The following is a 13,340-nucleotide window of genomic DNA, read 5'->3' on the forward strand; positions in this document are numbered from 1 at the left end:
ATTGCTGAAGAGATCATTGCTAAGCTCGTTCCTCCGGCACTAGAAAAGGTTAGAAAGTTATAGGGAATCAAGCAGGAACTTGTGAAGCTCAAAGACACCGTCTCCACACTTCGGGCTGTGCTGGACGATGCAGAAGAGCAATACTGCCAGAATTGCCAAGTTCGAGTTTGGCTTGAGAAACTTAAAGACGCTTTCTATGACGCGCAGGAAGTGCTTGAAGAACTCAATATAGAAGCTATGCAACGAGAATTAAGGGGCCACAATGAAATGATCAAGGAGGTAAGGACATTTTTCTCAAGTTCAAACCAGCTTGCTTTTTAAATTGAAGATGAGTAACAAAGTAAGAGCAGTGAGGGAGAGAATAGAAGCCATTAAGGCTGATCGGGGATTCCACTTGGATGAGCACCCTGAGAGAGAGTGGAGGAAGAGACCAGAGACGCATTCATTTATACGCGAGGGAGATATTAAAGGAAGAGAAGACGATAAGAAGAAGGTTATGGAATTTTTACTAGACACAGACGTGAAAGAGCACGTTTTCATCCTTCCAATTGTTGGTATTGGCGGGCTTGGAAAAACGGCTCTCGCTCAATGTGTATATAATGATGAGACGATCAGTAAACATTTTGACTTGCAAATGTGGGTTTGTGTCTCTCATGACTTTGACGTTAAAAAAATAGTGAAAAATATGATTGAATGTAGAAAGAAGAAGAAACCGAACGGGGTTGTGATGGAACGGTCGCAAAGTGAATTGATGACAAAAATTGAGGATGTGATGGAAAGGTTGCAAAGTGAACTGAGGGGAAAAATTGATGGAAAGAGATATCTCTTAGTTTTAGATGATTTGTGGAGTGTAGAACGAGAAACATGGCTAAGCTTGAAAACTTTATTGGTGGGAGGTGCTAGAGGAAGCAAGATATTAATAACTACTCACCTTACTTTGGTTGCAGAAATCACCGGCACTGCTCAACCTCATTTTCTCGGCGGCTTATCTGAAAGTGCATCTCTTGATTTATTAATGCAAATGGCTTGTCGAAAAGAAGAGGAGATGCAAGATCCTGAAATGCTAGCTATCGGCAAAGAGATAGTTAGAAAGTGCTCTAGGGTTCCATTGATTATTTGAACTGTTGGGAGTTTACTATTCTTTAAGAAAACTAAACCAGAGTGGTTACACTTCAAAGATGATGAGCTCCCAGAAGTGTCTCAAAGGGAAGACCACGTAGTATATGTTCTTAAGCTAAGTTATACCCATCTTCCTTCACATTTGAAACAATGTTTCGCATTGTGTTCATTGTTTCCTAAAGATTATGAGATAAAGAAGCAAACTTTGGTCAATCTTTGGGTGGCAGAAGGATTTATCCGGCCATCAAATAGAAGTCAGAATTTAGAAGACATTGCTCATGGATATTTCATGGATCTACTTTTGAGTAATTTCTTCCAAGATTTTCAAAAGGATCCAATCACGAAGGAGGAGACTTGCAAGATGCATGATTTAATGCATGATCTAGCCTGCTTAGTTGCAGGGGCGAGTGTTGGGTGGCACAAGATGACACAAAATCCATATTTGAAAGAACTCGTCATATATGTCATGGTTTACCTTTCAGTCTAATGGGTGAACTTCCAATGTCATGGTTGAAAGCAAGTGCACCGAGAACATTTTTTTCTACTATGCCAGAACCTACATATCAGGAAATGGAACAAAGAGAATCAACAAATGAAGCATATCTACGTCAACTCATTCAAAGTTTCAAGAGGTTGCGCATCTTGGATATGCATGCCACAAATGTAAGGAAGGTGCCAAGGTCCATTTGTAAGTTGAAACATCTAACGTATCTCGACCTCTCTCATAATAGTGCACTCAAAAGGCTTCCTAACTCCATTAAGAGATTGCAGAATTTGCAAACACTTAATCTCTCCCATTGTATTGCCCTTGAAGAATTGCCAAGTGAGATAAGAAAGTTAGTCAACCTCTGGAATCTAGACATAGATGGTTGTTGGGAACTTAGTTAAGTGCCGCATGGACTTGGGCAATTGAGTTCTCTACATAAGCTGACGCACTTCATTTTGCCCAAAGATAAAGCTCGTGCTAAGAATTATTGCAGACTTAGGGAGCTAAATGGGCTTAATGAAATTCAGGGAAGCCTCAGAATTGAAAATTTAGGATGCATAACAAACGCAGTATTAGAATCCAAGGCTGCAAACTTGATAGGGAAGCATTCTCTAGAATCTTTGGAACTTCACTGGGGCTATCACGAATCTGATGATGCAGTAATCAGGGATCGAGATGAAGCTCTATTAGATGGACTGAGGCCACACTCAAATCTACGGAATTTGATGATCGATGGCTATAGAGGTGAGAGCTTTCCAAGGTGGATGATGGAAACCTTTGTGTTTTTCTTGCCAAATTTAGTTGAGGTAAGCTTGCAACTTTGCCAAAGATGTAAGCATCTCCCTCAGCTGGGCCAACTCCCTCACCTCGAGTCTTTATGGATCTGGTTTCTGACTGAATTGGAATATATTGAGTTAGACCATTCATCCACTTTAACAACATCATTTCCTAGGCTATTAAGCTTACGAATCGGTTACTGTGAAAACTTGAAAGCAATGCCTCTAATTCCACACCTTGAGGAGTTGATGCTGAGTAAGGTCAATCCAGAGTTGATAAATCACATATTTGGCCTTAACAAGTTGAAGCGGCTGATTATCTTGGAGATGGAGCTTTTAGAATGTTTGCCCGAGTGTTTGCAAAGTCTCACTTCACTTGAATCTCTTATCATCTGGAAGTGTCCTCGGTTAACTTCCCTCTCACTCAGTATGAGAAATCTATCGAACCTTCAGCATCTCAATTTTAGGAATTGTGGGGAGCTCGATTTATCCAAAGACGAAAGCGGCAACATCTTGGATTTACAAGGACTTAAGAGTCTCCGGTCCGTGGACATTGTTGATGTTCCCAAACTAGCATCTCTTCCACCGTGGCTTCTACAAGCCAACAGTCTTGAGCAACTTTCAATTAAAAAATCCTTCAATTTGAAGGCTTTATCAGAGCAGATCGAGGCCCATCAATCACTTCAATCGCTTGAGATCGTCTGGTGCTCCTCGTTGACATCATTACCCGAAGGAATGCGAAGGCTGGCTTCCCTTACTCACCTAAAAATCGTAGGTTGCCCAGATTTGGAGGAAAGGTGCAAAAAAGATGCAGGCGAGGACTGGTACAAGATCGCTCATATCCCGCAGATAACTCATCAGCTCGAATATTACGAGCAACTCGAAGATTTTGACTAGAAACTTTGCACTTTTCTGTCTGTAGGTATGTGCACCTCTTTTTCCCAGAATTTATACTTTCCATGTGTGTTTCCGTAATCGATTCGATTGGGGAACGTAAACAGATCTAAACGGTTTGGACACATCCTTGGGTGTACCAAGGATGCAGTTATTTAGAGGGTGTGGGAAGTTTTACGTCGAATCAAATTTTCAATTGCGTAATGAAACTGAAGAATCATCCTATCATGGCTTCGAGGAAAGGATTGCTTGTTTGGTGCCTGCTTGAATTTGGTATAATCTCGATGATTGCATTTGTTTTCGCGTTGCCTTGGCTTTTCTTCTGATTCTCTGTTTCCCTCCTTTCCACACTAACATAATTCATCAGTGAATTATTACCATGTCAAGATATTCACTAGATTTACTTACTTGAAGCTCGCATGAAATTATAACAATCGCTGGAAAGGAAGCAAGTGGTTGCCCTGCAGATCGCAACAAGAGAACTCGTATCCGTTCTTAATCTATAACACTAACTTATATATAGCATCTATCAAATGAGACTCTAATTTATTTGACTAAGTTTTGTGTATTTTACTATAGTAATTACTAAAAAAGTGATAACCGGGGATAGACAAATCCATCCCAAAAGCAAGAATTCTTGCCCCAATTGGGCATAAGCGACGGCACAAGGTGCTAAAAGCGTGAATGAGCCAGCTTTGATCAATCTACAATTGGTCTTCCATTATGATTGCTCTATAATGGGCTAGGTACATATTTCGTCCCATTCCAAATGTTGCCTAACAGATCGAAATTTCATGTATTAGGAATAATCGTTTCAATTGGGATCAAGTCATCAAACACGGATTTTCAAATTAAATCCATGTTATGCAAAAATTATTAGAATATTATATCCACAAACAATAAGTAAATATGCTTAATGTGCCCAAATAAATATACTTATCTATGTTGATGTTTTAACTGCGTTGCGTTACCTAAAAAAGAAGAATGAGATACGAAAAACATTTCTTGAAACATAGATTGCCTACGGACAAAAAGACTTCTAGTCTTTAGAGGCCGAAAGCCCCTAAAAGATTGCGCAACCTGCATTTCTAAGTAATTCTTAAGGAAGTCCTGTTCTTTTGGCCTGTCGCTTCTAGTTTTAGCTATACATCCTCTAGTGGTTGGAGGCCACAACTTTACCACATTTCCATCAAAACCATTAACTTCAGTTCACTCCACATAACACGGTCGCGTCAAAACGTAGTTTAGGTCGCGATGTACCTTTCTTTATAATTCGGGGGTACAAGTATAGAACCCGGCGACTTTGAGACTCGTGAAACACTCTGAAAATCTAGATTTTTTTATCTGTGCAGATGGCCCTGATTCGGAATAGTTACATGCAACTCGCGGGATTTGAATTGGTGGCAGTTCCTGAGCTGATAATTCCCTTATACCCCAATCAATTTGGCCATTTTTGCCATGCCTTTTCCTCACGTGATTTCACACAATGCTCTACCACTGATAGATGTGGCATGCCCAAGTTCGAGCGATGAAGACAATCCCTTTTGCCTGCATCCCATTAGATTAAGAAATTGGAGTGATCAAATCAAATTACACAAAAGAAAGTGACATACGTCCATCTTGCACAAGTATACCTAGGTACCTCGACCATCCTTGGTGGTTGTCTCCCGTACTTTGGTTATTGTAGAATTATACTTCATGCTGCTCCCCCCATTATTGATCCGCAAGGTGACTACATATATTCATACTCCTCTAATGTTCAATTGTTGCCACACTTAATTTAACCTTGGGGTGTTTATTTTTTAACCGCTCGGCTCGTATAAAATGATATCCGATGTGATAATTATCCAATTATTTACGTGCCCTTTTGCGCGATTTGCTGCAGCGAACTTTCGTAAGATGAGCCGAGTCATGTCCTAGCTCAATCAATGAGTCAGCTTATTCAATGCGATACACCTGTATTTTTTGTTGTACGACTTCATTCTAATAATATCATTAAAAAAAATGACCTGTTATCAAACAAGGGACTTAGAGGATAAAATTGCCAGAAAAAAAAAATTCCATGAATAACATGAATTAGGAGTATAAACTCGTGTACTTAACTGAAAAGTCAAATTTATGTCACGAGGACAATCGAGATTTTGTATCTCAAAAAGCGTGAAATCTCAAGTTTGATTCCATCTATTTTGGAACGTATCATGAAAGAGCAATTCTTCCGGACATCAATAATTTGTTGTGGACTAAATCGAAAAGGTAGATGCAATCTTTGCGCGGAAAAATTACCAAGATCCAGGTAAAAGGAAATAGATCAGATCGCTAGCCGAAGAAAACGGTTCAAACGACAACAAAAGTCCCTCTGCTCGACGCAACGCCTTGTCGTTTTAACTGTTCTTCGATCAAACTAGAATGCTCATCGTCCGCTCCATATGTGATTCATTTTCACCGGTTCATCCCTCGAAGTCTTCGACTTCTCTCGCCTTCTCTCCCAATCCAGCGAAAGCCGATCGCAGCGTAGAGGAAGAAGAAGAAGACTCCACGAGCATGCCCACCGGTTGCGGCATCAGAGCTCTCTGGATCCTCAACGCCCACGACGCCGTCGTCTTCTCCAGGTCCCTCTCTCGTCGGTTCTTTACGCGTTTGCATTCGGACTCCCGGTGGGTTTGCCAGTTTTTTCGATGCCGATGCTGGTTAGCGACTTGGGTCGGTTTGATTCCGTGCGCGCGTTACGATTCCGGTGATTTTTCGATTGGATAATGCTGTGTGCAGCGAAGACTGGTTTGGGAATTTGGTTTGCAAAGTGATTGATGGGGCAGTGACCTCCTGTTGGCCGCTTGCTGTGACCACTTGGTTAAATTGTTGGTTAAAGTGTGTAGTGATTGCTTGCTGTGTGAATGTGAAAAGTTGGGTTAGTGTGGTTTGCGTTGTGGCTTGCTGGGTAGCTCTTAATATTGTACTTAGAGAAGGGCTTGGATTTCTTGCGAAGGCCCCCGAGTAGTGTTAACCTCTGTGCTTTGTAGAATGGATTGAGTCAGGGGACCGCAACAATGACAAAACCATCTCCCCTGCAAATGGCTCGAACTTTAGAGTGTTTGGTTTACTGTTGTGGATTGTTTGCTGATGGGAGTTTTTTATGTTTCTTCTTTTGACTGGATGTGATAACAGGAGATTTCCAGTGGTGGAGAAACAGTGGCGGGCGGCTTGCAGAAGCGAGAACGAGCGCAATGGCGGCAGTGTTGACAGCGCAGCGTTGCCGTATTTGCCGTCTGATTCGGAGTTGGCTTCTTCATTTGCAGAGAGAAAGAAGAGGTTTGTCAAGATGTTACTACAATGAGTTGAGAGCTCCTTGGTATTTCACTTGATGAGTTTACTTGGATGTTTGCTTATATTTCTACACAAACCGAAGACTTCTATCATTTTCCTATGTTAAAACTGCATTTGCATGTTGTTTGCTGATGTATGTCTGATGTAGCTAGCCTCCAGGAACAATCATTTGCACATTATATCTCTGTCTTATCTCCAAGAATTGATGCTTGGCGTTTGTTCCCTTAAGTTGCTATAATAGTGGCTCATAATTTGCCTAGTTAAGGAATGTGAATGTTTAGTGGATGCTAGAGTCACTCTTGTTCAAATGCCATGGGTTTCATTATTGACTATATGAGGAAGTGGTTGCATTCTTGAGAAAAAATGCTTTGTGAGAATGGACAAAATAAGTGAGCTTTAGTTGTATAAAGTTCAGAGTTGATTTGGTTGTGATCTGTTAATAGTATGTGCATCACTCCGTAAAATTATGCACTGGTATTACATACCCAGTCTAAATAATGATAACTGGATTAGATGGTTATTAGTCTTGCATAGTTATTGAGAACACATATTTATCTGTTTTTACTCTCATGTAACTTAAATAATTTTCTATTAATTTGACATCTTCCATCTATATCTAGAGAAGGATCTGTTCGTGGATTTGGCATACGCGTGTCTCAGTCTGCTGAAGGTTCAGATTCTTGGGTAGATGATCCAGTTACACGTCATGTCATTAGCATTTACATTAACAAAGAAGAGGCAAGAGAGAATTATCTGTTGTGGCCTTTGATTCTGCATATGAAGAGCCAGTTCTGCATCCTTGTACTGCCTTTGGTTGAGCTTGGACATTTAAATTCATATAAGGAACTATGTAAAAGATCTGATTGTGGCAATGCTGTTGGAGGAGTGGATGGAAGTTTATCTTCGCTCCTGCTTGATCTTCCATCAGTCACAGGGTATGGTAAGTTACTCATCTTATTAGTTAGGAGACATTAGAAATCTCTCTCTCTGTGTTCTATGGCATCAAATCATCAGTATACTCTGTACTCTCTTGTTGTGCACTAGATAGTCATTAACTTATTCTTCTTGTTAATAGTTCTGTCTAGCCTAACTGGATTGTTGTATAAGTTAAAGGAAACAATTGAAGAATGCTTTCTCATGGTTAAAATGTTGAATGCGACTTGAAGACTGGTTTTGATCTATGGGAGTGTTTTTCTCATATCATGTTCCATTTTGGATATGCCAAGTATTATTACCTTCCTTAACCAAAAGGCAAAATTTTCTATCACGTTGAAAATTCAGCGTGATGTCCTATCCATTTGTTCTTTGTGAGATTATCTTTTCCAGTCCAGAGAGATATAATTTAGACTAACAGGGATAGTTGTGCATTAGGCTTGTAGCTATGGAGTAATAGTCTCCAGATTGTGCTGGCTTGTAATTTATTTCATCTAGAATCATTTACTTGCCTTTTCTTTTGGTCTGACTACCCTTGAATTAATGAATCGTATTTGAAACGTCAAATGATGGTGAACCAGCATTATCCATTGTCTCTCCATTAGCGATTGTTGTATTTTATCTCATTGGCACTAATTGTTTTCTCGTTATCTATTTTGCAGTGCATTCATGGTAGCACATGCCATTGGTGAGATAATTTCTGGGGATATGGCTGAACCTGAAGTGATTGTGAATGCATCCCCATCCGTGGGAGGCTTATTGGATTCTCTCACTGGCAGCATAGGTATATCATCAAGAGCAAAGCCTGTGGCAGCTCCAGTTGCATCTGCAACTCCCTCCAACACTTCTGTTGGTGCTGTCTCATCAGATGCTATGAAAATTGGTTCAAGGCCATTGGATAAGGATGCACTAAGGACTTATATTAGTAGCTCGATGCCCTTTGGTCAGTGATGTTTGCCTTATGACAGCCGCTTTTGTCACCTCTTTTCTGAACTGTGCTTTTCTCCTTTCTAGGATTGGCTAATGGTTTATTTGTTTCTATGCTTCAAATATAGGTACCCCTTTGGATCTCAATGCTTCCAATATTTTCACTGTCAAGCTTAATGGGTTTTCTTCAGCAGATCTGCCTCCTGCAGATGTCAGACAGCCTGCATGGAAGCCGTATCTTTACAAGGGGAAGCAGAAACTACTTTTTACTATTCATGAAACTGTTGCTGCTGCCTTGTATGATCGTGATGAAATTCCAGATAGCATTTCAGTTTCAGGTCAGGTTAATTGTCGAGCAGAATTAGAAGGACTGCCTGATGTGTCCCTTCCTTTGAGAGGACTGAATAGCAGTCGCATCGAGTCTTTATCATTCCATCCATCTGCTCAAGTTCCAGAACAGGGTGCTGATAAACAGTCAGTGATGTTTTCACCACCGTTGGGTAACTTTGTTCTGATGCGCTATCAAGCATCCTGTGGGCTTGGACCTCCCATAAAGGGATTTTATCAATTGTCAATGGTTTCTGAAGATGAAGGTGCATTTTTGTTCAAACTAAGCTTGATGGAAGGTTACAAGGCTCCTTTGACCATGGAGTTCTGTACTCTGACAATGCCATTTCCTAGGAGAAGGATTATTGCTGTGGACGGAACTCCTTCAGTTGGAACTATTTCAACTACAGAGCATTCTGTCGAGTGGAAAATCTTAGTAAGTGGACGAGGTCTTGTTGGAAAAAGCATTGAAGCTACCTTCCCGGGGACAGTTAAGTTTGCACCATGGCAAACCCAAAGGTTCCCTTTTACAAAATCATTTTTCGGAAGCATGGCAGAGGAAGATAGTGATGTCGACACAGAACCCACCAACAATATGGTCAATGTAGAGGAATTTCTGATGGAGAAAATGACCAAGGATCTCCCTCCAGTTGATTTGGAGGAACCATTTTGCTGGCAGGCATACAATTATGCTAAAGTAAGAATGTCTGGGTTCACTTGGATGTTAGTTTATGCAGTTTGTTTTCTTGTGATGCATCATGCATTTATGGCTTCACGTATGTGATTCTGTGAGCATTGACAAAAGCCGTCCCTTTCTTATAAACTGGAGTTCACTGGTTGTTTTTCTTCTGCCAAGAGAAAACCTAGTCATTCTTTCCAGAATAGGTATTCATGAAATGGTTTTCTTTGTTTAGTATTGTTTGTCTTCTTGAAACTGTGTCGGTGCACTCTTGACAGTACTGGACTGTTCAACTAATTATACTTGTTCGTAGTGTGAATGGAAAAGGGAACTAATTCATCAGTGAACCACTTATATAACCAATCTCATGCGTCTGCTGTTGGTTGATATGTGAGGTGGGGAATTAATCATAGAGGAGCCTTCTTAGAGATGTCATAGAGTCAGCATGCAACAAAATAGTTTGCCATCAGCAATTTAGTTGCAAGAATAGCAAATGTTCTAGAGAGGATTATTCAAGATGTTTTGTTAGGTTTAGCGTTGATGCACTACTAGTGCTTGCTTTTTTGCATCCATGTTTTAACTAGTGCTTCACATATTTATCTCTCGCAACTGATGTGGGATTTTGTGTTATGGGCTATCGTTTGCATGATCGCAGGTGTCTTTCAGAATTGCTGGGGCATCATTGTCTGGGATATCCATTGATCCTAAATCTGTAAGTTTCTTCCTACAACTTGCTAAACTCCTTTTGGCTTACAGTAGAAAAGTGACTTTGTTGCTCTCCTTCTGCAAAAAGTTCGATGTACGTGTAAGATTCTAGTTTCAGGGACAGGTGCAGAAATGTAATTTGTGCTTTTTGAAATACCCCTTCAAAATGTGTAATTTCATTCTTTTGTGGTCGTCATGTACTAAATAGTTGAATTTTCAATTCGAAAGATGTGCATGGCTTGGTATGTCTGTCTTATACATGTTCTTGTTCCATGAGGCACTGTGAGATTGGAATGGGCTGTCTCTGAATGAATCTGAATCATATTCTACAATAGGCAGCTATTTTGGCTGTTCAATTTGGAAAAGCTGACTTTATCTGCCCATTTGTAGTTTTCAATTACCTGAGAAGACCGGCACTTGAGTTTGACTGCTGTTTGCAGATAGGGGACTTCTGAATATTTCTTTTATTCTCACTTAGAATCATATGTAACTTTACAGGATGAGCAGCTCAGAAATCTTCTCTAATTTTTAGTCAAATAGTAGGTCATGCTGTTTAATATTGTGAGACATAAGAAACAGCCACTATGTTTTCACTTTGTTATCATGTATTCCATAAATGCAGGTGAGCATCTATCCTTCTGTTAAAGCACCAGTGGAGTTCTCAATTCAGGTAGTAGACCCCTTCTTACCAAAAACGCGAAATTGGTTTTTTTTTTCCAATTTGCTTGAGGAGGGCCACAGTGTAATGAAAAGAAAAGTAGTACACATTTTTGTCAAACATTTTATTCAGGCAGAACTATCAGTATCGAAGCAAAATGAACATCTTATAGGCTTTTTATGGACACTCTCATCACTATATCTTGATTAAATTGTGTCATTGTTACTGTGATGGGGAGGCTTTTGCAAGTGGATCAATGCCCCTGCTAGACTTCGGTGAATGATGTGTGAGCACCCTGTTTGACTTTATACACTTGAGCGTTCAAACTTACAACAATGGACAGTAATTTTGTTTGTCATTGGACATGTAATGCATGGGTATGCAATACTAGTCCGAAAGTGGATTTGATGACATGGTTTACCAAAAACCTGTAAATAAAAGTGGTTGGATAAGGCAATTTTCAAAAAAATAGGTGCTCTGTTGTCTACCAAAGTGATTTATTCCCTCTGTGACATAACCAAGATGACATGAAGGAAAGACAATTTGCTCCTCAGTTGCTTTCCTGGTGAATGACGAAACACTGACCTTTTGTGGAAAGTGATCAGATACGAAAGTTTTCCTTGTACATCTTTTCAGGCATCAAAACTTCTTCAAACAATAATCAAATATTTAAAGCCGTGTTTGTCATATTTTTCAATTTCTTCTGTTGTAATCTTGTTTGCTTGCGTATAACAGGTAACTGCTGGGGATTATATTTTGTGGAACACATTGGGCAGATGTCCCTCTGTAGCAATGCCAAAATAGACAGAAGTCATGTAAAAACTGCGGATTGCTTACTGGCTTTCACGATTGTTGTGTGAGAAATCAGAAGGAACTTCAACATTGGATCTACAGGTGTTATTTCATTCATGCTGTACCTAGTTACCTGGTAACTGAATGGAACACAAACAGACCCGAACCTTGTCTGGGATAATTACTTTCAGTTAATTAGAGTCGTGGAGATGTCTAATATGTAGTGTTGTCCATGAACTTATAAATTGGTTGGGTTACATCCTTAAACTTTTGTGGAATGTACAAATGTCATTCTGAACTTTCAATTAAGTGCACCAAATTCTGTCTCTCTGTTGGTAGTAGAGATTGCAGTGTTGCTTTCATTATTCTTTTATGCCTTGTCACTAAAGTTTATGAGATAACAAACCCTGAATCATTGTTCAAGAGGATTAAGTTAACAAAAGCTTCTATTTAAGTCAAGCTTTTGGTTTTTTCATGTTGTCAAAGACTAGAGTGAAGAAAAAGTTTTAAATTTAAAGTGTTTAATCCACCTGTATAATTTTCTCCATCCAACTTGAGTTTTAATAGATTGGTGTCCATTTTAGCAAACTACATTCATGGTAATTGAGAAGAAGATGACATTGAACATTTTGGATCTTGAACCAATTTAAAGTATGGTATTACACATTGAATTAAAAGTTCACGGACCACTGGTGTCATTATTCTAATTTTGTCTTGCCAATGGTTTTGATCAAATAGAACTAGAGAAAAAGAAAGGAAGAAGTATGAAAAGAAAAACCAGAGGAAATCTTGTATCTCTGTGCATGAAGATGATTATGATGCCAAATCTTGGTTCAAGTAGTTGATCAAGCTTGAGGCTTGAGGCTTTGTGGCTGTGATTCTGCATTCCGTTCTTTTGCATGCTTGCACTCCTTTATATGATTATATGTAGTGGATCCACTGCATTGCAAAGAGTGTTGTGAAATAATCCAACTGTTTTAGAAATTACCAACTTGGCAGTACTCACGTGTGCTTTGGTTAGAAACATGATTTGCTCATGTTATGTTCTTTGACCAGAAAATATGTGCAATTGATTTGCGCAGTCACCTGGAAAATCAACTTTGTTCTGGTATCTTTCCTTGGCCATTTACTCCAGTCTCTCGATTTCTTTCCTCTTCCTCTCTGTGCTCATTGTATTTGAACGGATGTGGGAAATTTCTCATAGCATAATTTTCAAGGATGCCAAAATTGTTGTATTTTTGTTAATTCGTCAATCACCATATGGTCCTTAATCTTATCGGTTCCTGATTCAGTCCTTAAAATTTAGAAGTTGCCATATCAGTGACTGAAATACTCATTCTGCGTTATCTCTTAGGCGCATTTTGGAAGAATGCTAGTCATGATCTTTTTTTATGTGATACAACTGGTAATTGTAGCTTAGCGGAAGTGATAAGAGCCAGTTGGGCCATTTCCAAAACATGTGCATTTGTTACATCGAAAATTTCATGATAAAGAAAAATATTTTCTAGGAAAATGGTTAGCTTTCATTTGTTTGGTGGTTTTAAGGAAAGTGATTTCGTTATTATCGGAAGGTAAAGTCATTTACCAAATCTAAGCTTTGTTTTCAGTCCATGGAAAACTTTCTCTATAGATCAATTAGTCATCCAAACGTCAGAAAGTTGAAAAGCAATTTCCCGGAAATAGTTTTCTTTCAAATAAACTTCCCGGAAATAGTTTTCTTTC

The 13,340-nt window shown here is 39.4% G+C and overlaps 3 protein-coding genes across 3 annotated transcripts; all 3 read left to right on the forward strand.

Annotated features, from left to right (window-relative positions):
• LOC130135868 (putative disease resistance protein RGA4) lies at positions 1–1,454 on the forward strand. The gene is made up of 2 exons (XM_056305684.1): positions 1–735; positions 781–1,454. Exons 1-2 carry the CDS (start codon positions 329–331, stop codon positions 1,118–1,120), a joined length of 747 nt encoding a protein of 248 aa, XP_056161659.1. The 5' UTR covers positions 1–328; the 3' UTR covers positions 1,121–1,454.
• A 235-nt stretch (positions 1,455–1,689) lies between these two features.
• On the forward strand, positions 1,690–3,279 carry LOC115691378 (putative disease resistance protein RGA1). Its single transcript, XM_056305638.1, has 3 exons — positions 1,690–1,942; positions 2,009–2,455; positions 2,672–3,279. The coding sequence occupies exons 1-3, from the start codon at positions 1,690–1,692 to the stop codon at positions 3,277–3,279; spliced, it is 1,308 nt and encodes a 435-aa protein (XP_056161613.1).
• Positions 3,280–5,612: 2,333 nt separating this feature from the next.
• On the forward strand, positions 5,613–11,944 carry LOC130135869 (AP-5 complex subunit mu-like). The gene is made up of 8 exons (XM_056305685.1): positions 5,613–5,885; positions 6,439–6,582; positions 7,218–7,532; positions 8,193–8,473; positions 8,586–9,481; positions 10,119–10,175; positions 10,791–10,838; positions 11,562–11,944. Exons 1-8 carry the CDS (start codon positions 5,683–5,685, stop codon positions 11,628–11,630), a joined length of 2,013 nt encoding a protein of 670 aa, XP_056161660.1. The 5' UTR covers positions 5,613–5,682; the 3' UTR covers positions 11,631–11,944.
• The last annotated feature ends 1,396 nt before the right edge of the window (positions 11,945–13,340 follow it).

This window comes from Syzygium oleosum, unplaced genomic scaffold (genome assembly GCF_021117445.2).
Source record: "Syzygium oleosum isolate NSW1041296 unplaced genomic scaffold, Sole_v2.1 Sole_v2.38, whole genome shotgun sequence".
Classification (NCBI taxonomy): domain Eukaryota; kingdom Viridiplantae; phylum Streptophyta; class Magnoliopsida; order Myrtales; family Myrtaceae; genus Syzygium; species Syzygium oleosum.

What these genes read in the sequence shown, in the direction of transcription:
- LOC130135868 (XM_056305684.1), top strand. Translation starts at nt 329, where the DNA reads ATGAGTAACAAAGTAAGAGCAGTGAGGGAGAGAATAGAAGCCATTAAG. An exon ending in AACGGGGTTGTGATGGAACG is followed by an intron (nt 736 to 780) that starts GTCGCAAAGTGA and finishes TGTGATGGAAAG; the next exon opens with GTTGCAAAGTGAACTGAGGG.
- LOC115691378 (XM_056305638.1), top strand. Translation starts at nt 1,690, where the DNA reads ATGGAACAAAGAGAATCAACAAATGAAGCATATCTACGTCAACTCATT. An exon ending in TGCCCTTGAAGAATTGCCAA is followed by an intron (nt 1,943 to 2,008) that starts GTGAGATAAGAA and finishes AACTTAGTTAAG; the next exon opens with TGCCGCATGGACTTGGGCAA. An exon ending in ATGTAAGCATCTCCCTCAGC is followed by an intron (nt 2,456 to 2,671) that starts TGGGCCAACTCC and finishes TAAATCACATAT; the next exon opens with TTGGCCTTAACAAGTTGAAG.
- LOC130135869 (XM_056305685.1), top strand. Translation starts at nt 5,683, where the DNA reads ATGCTCATCGTCCGCTCCATATGTGATTCATTTTCACCGGTTCATCCC. An exon ending in TTTGCAGAGAGAAAGAAGAG is followed by an intron (nt 6,583 to 7,217) that starts GTTTGTCAAGAT and finishes ATCTATATCTAG; the next exon opens with AGAAGGATCTGTTCGTGGAT. An exon ending in TAGTAGCTCGATGCCCTTTG is followed by an intron (nt 8,474 to 8,585) that starts GTCAGTGATGTT and finishes CTTCAAATATAG; the next exon opens with GTACCCCTTTGGATCTCAAT.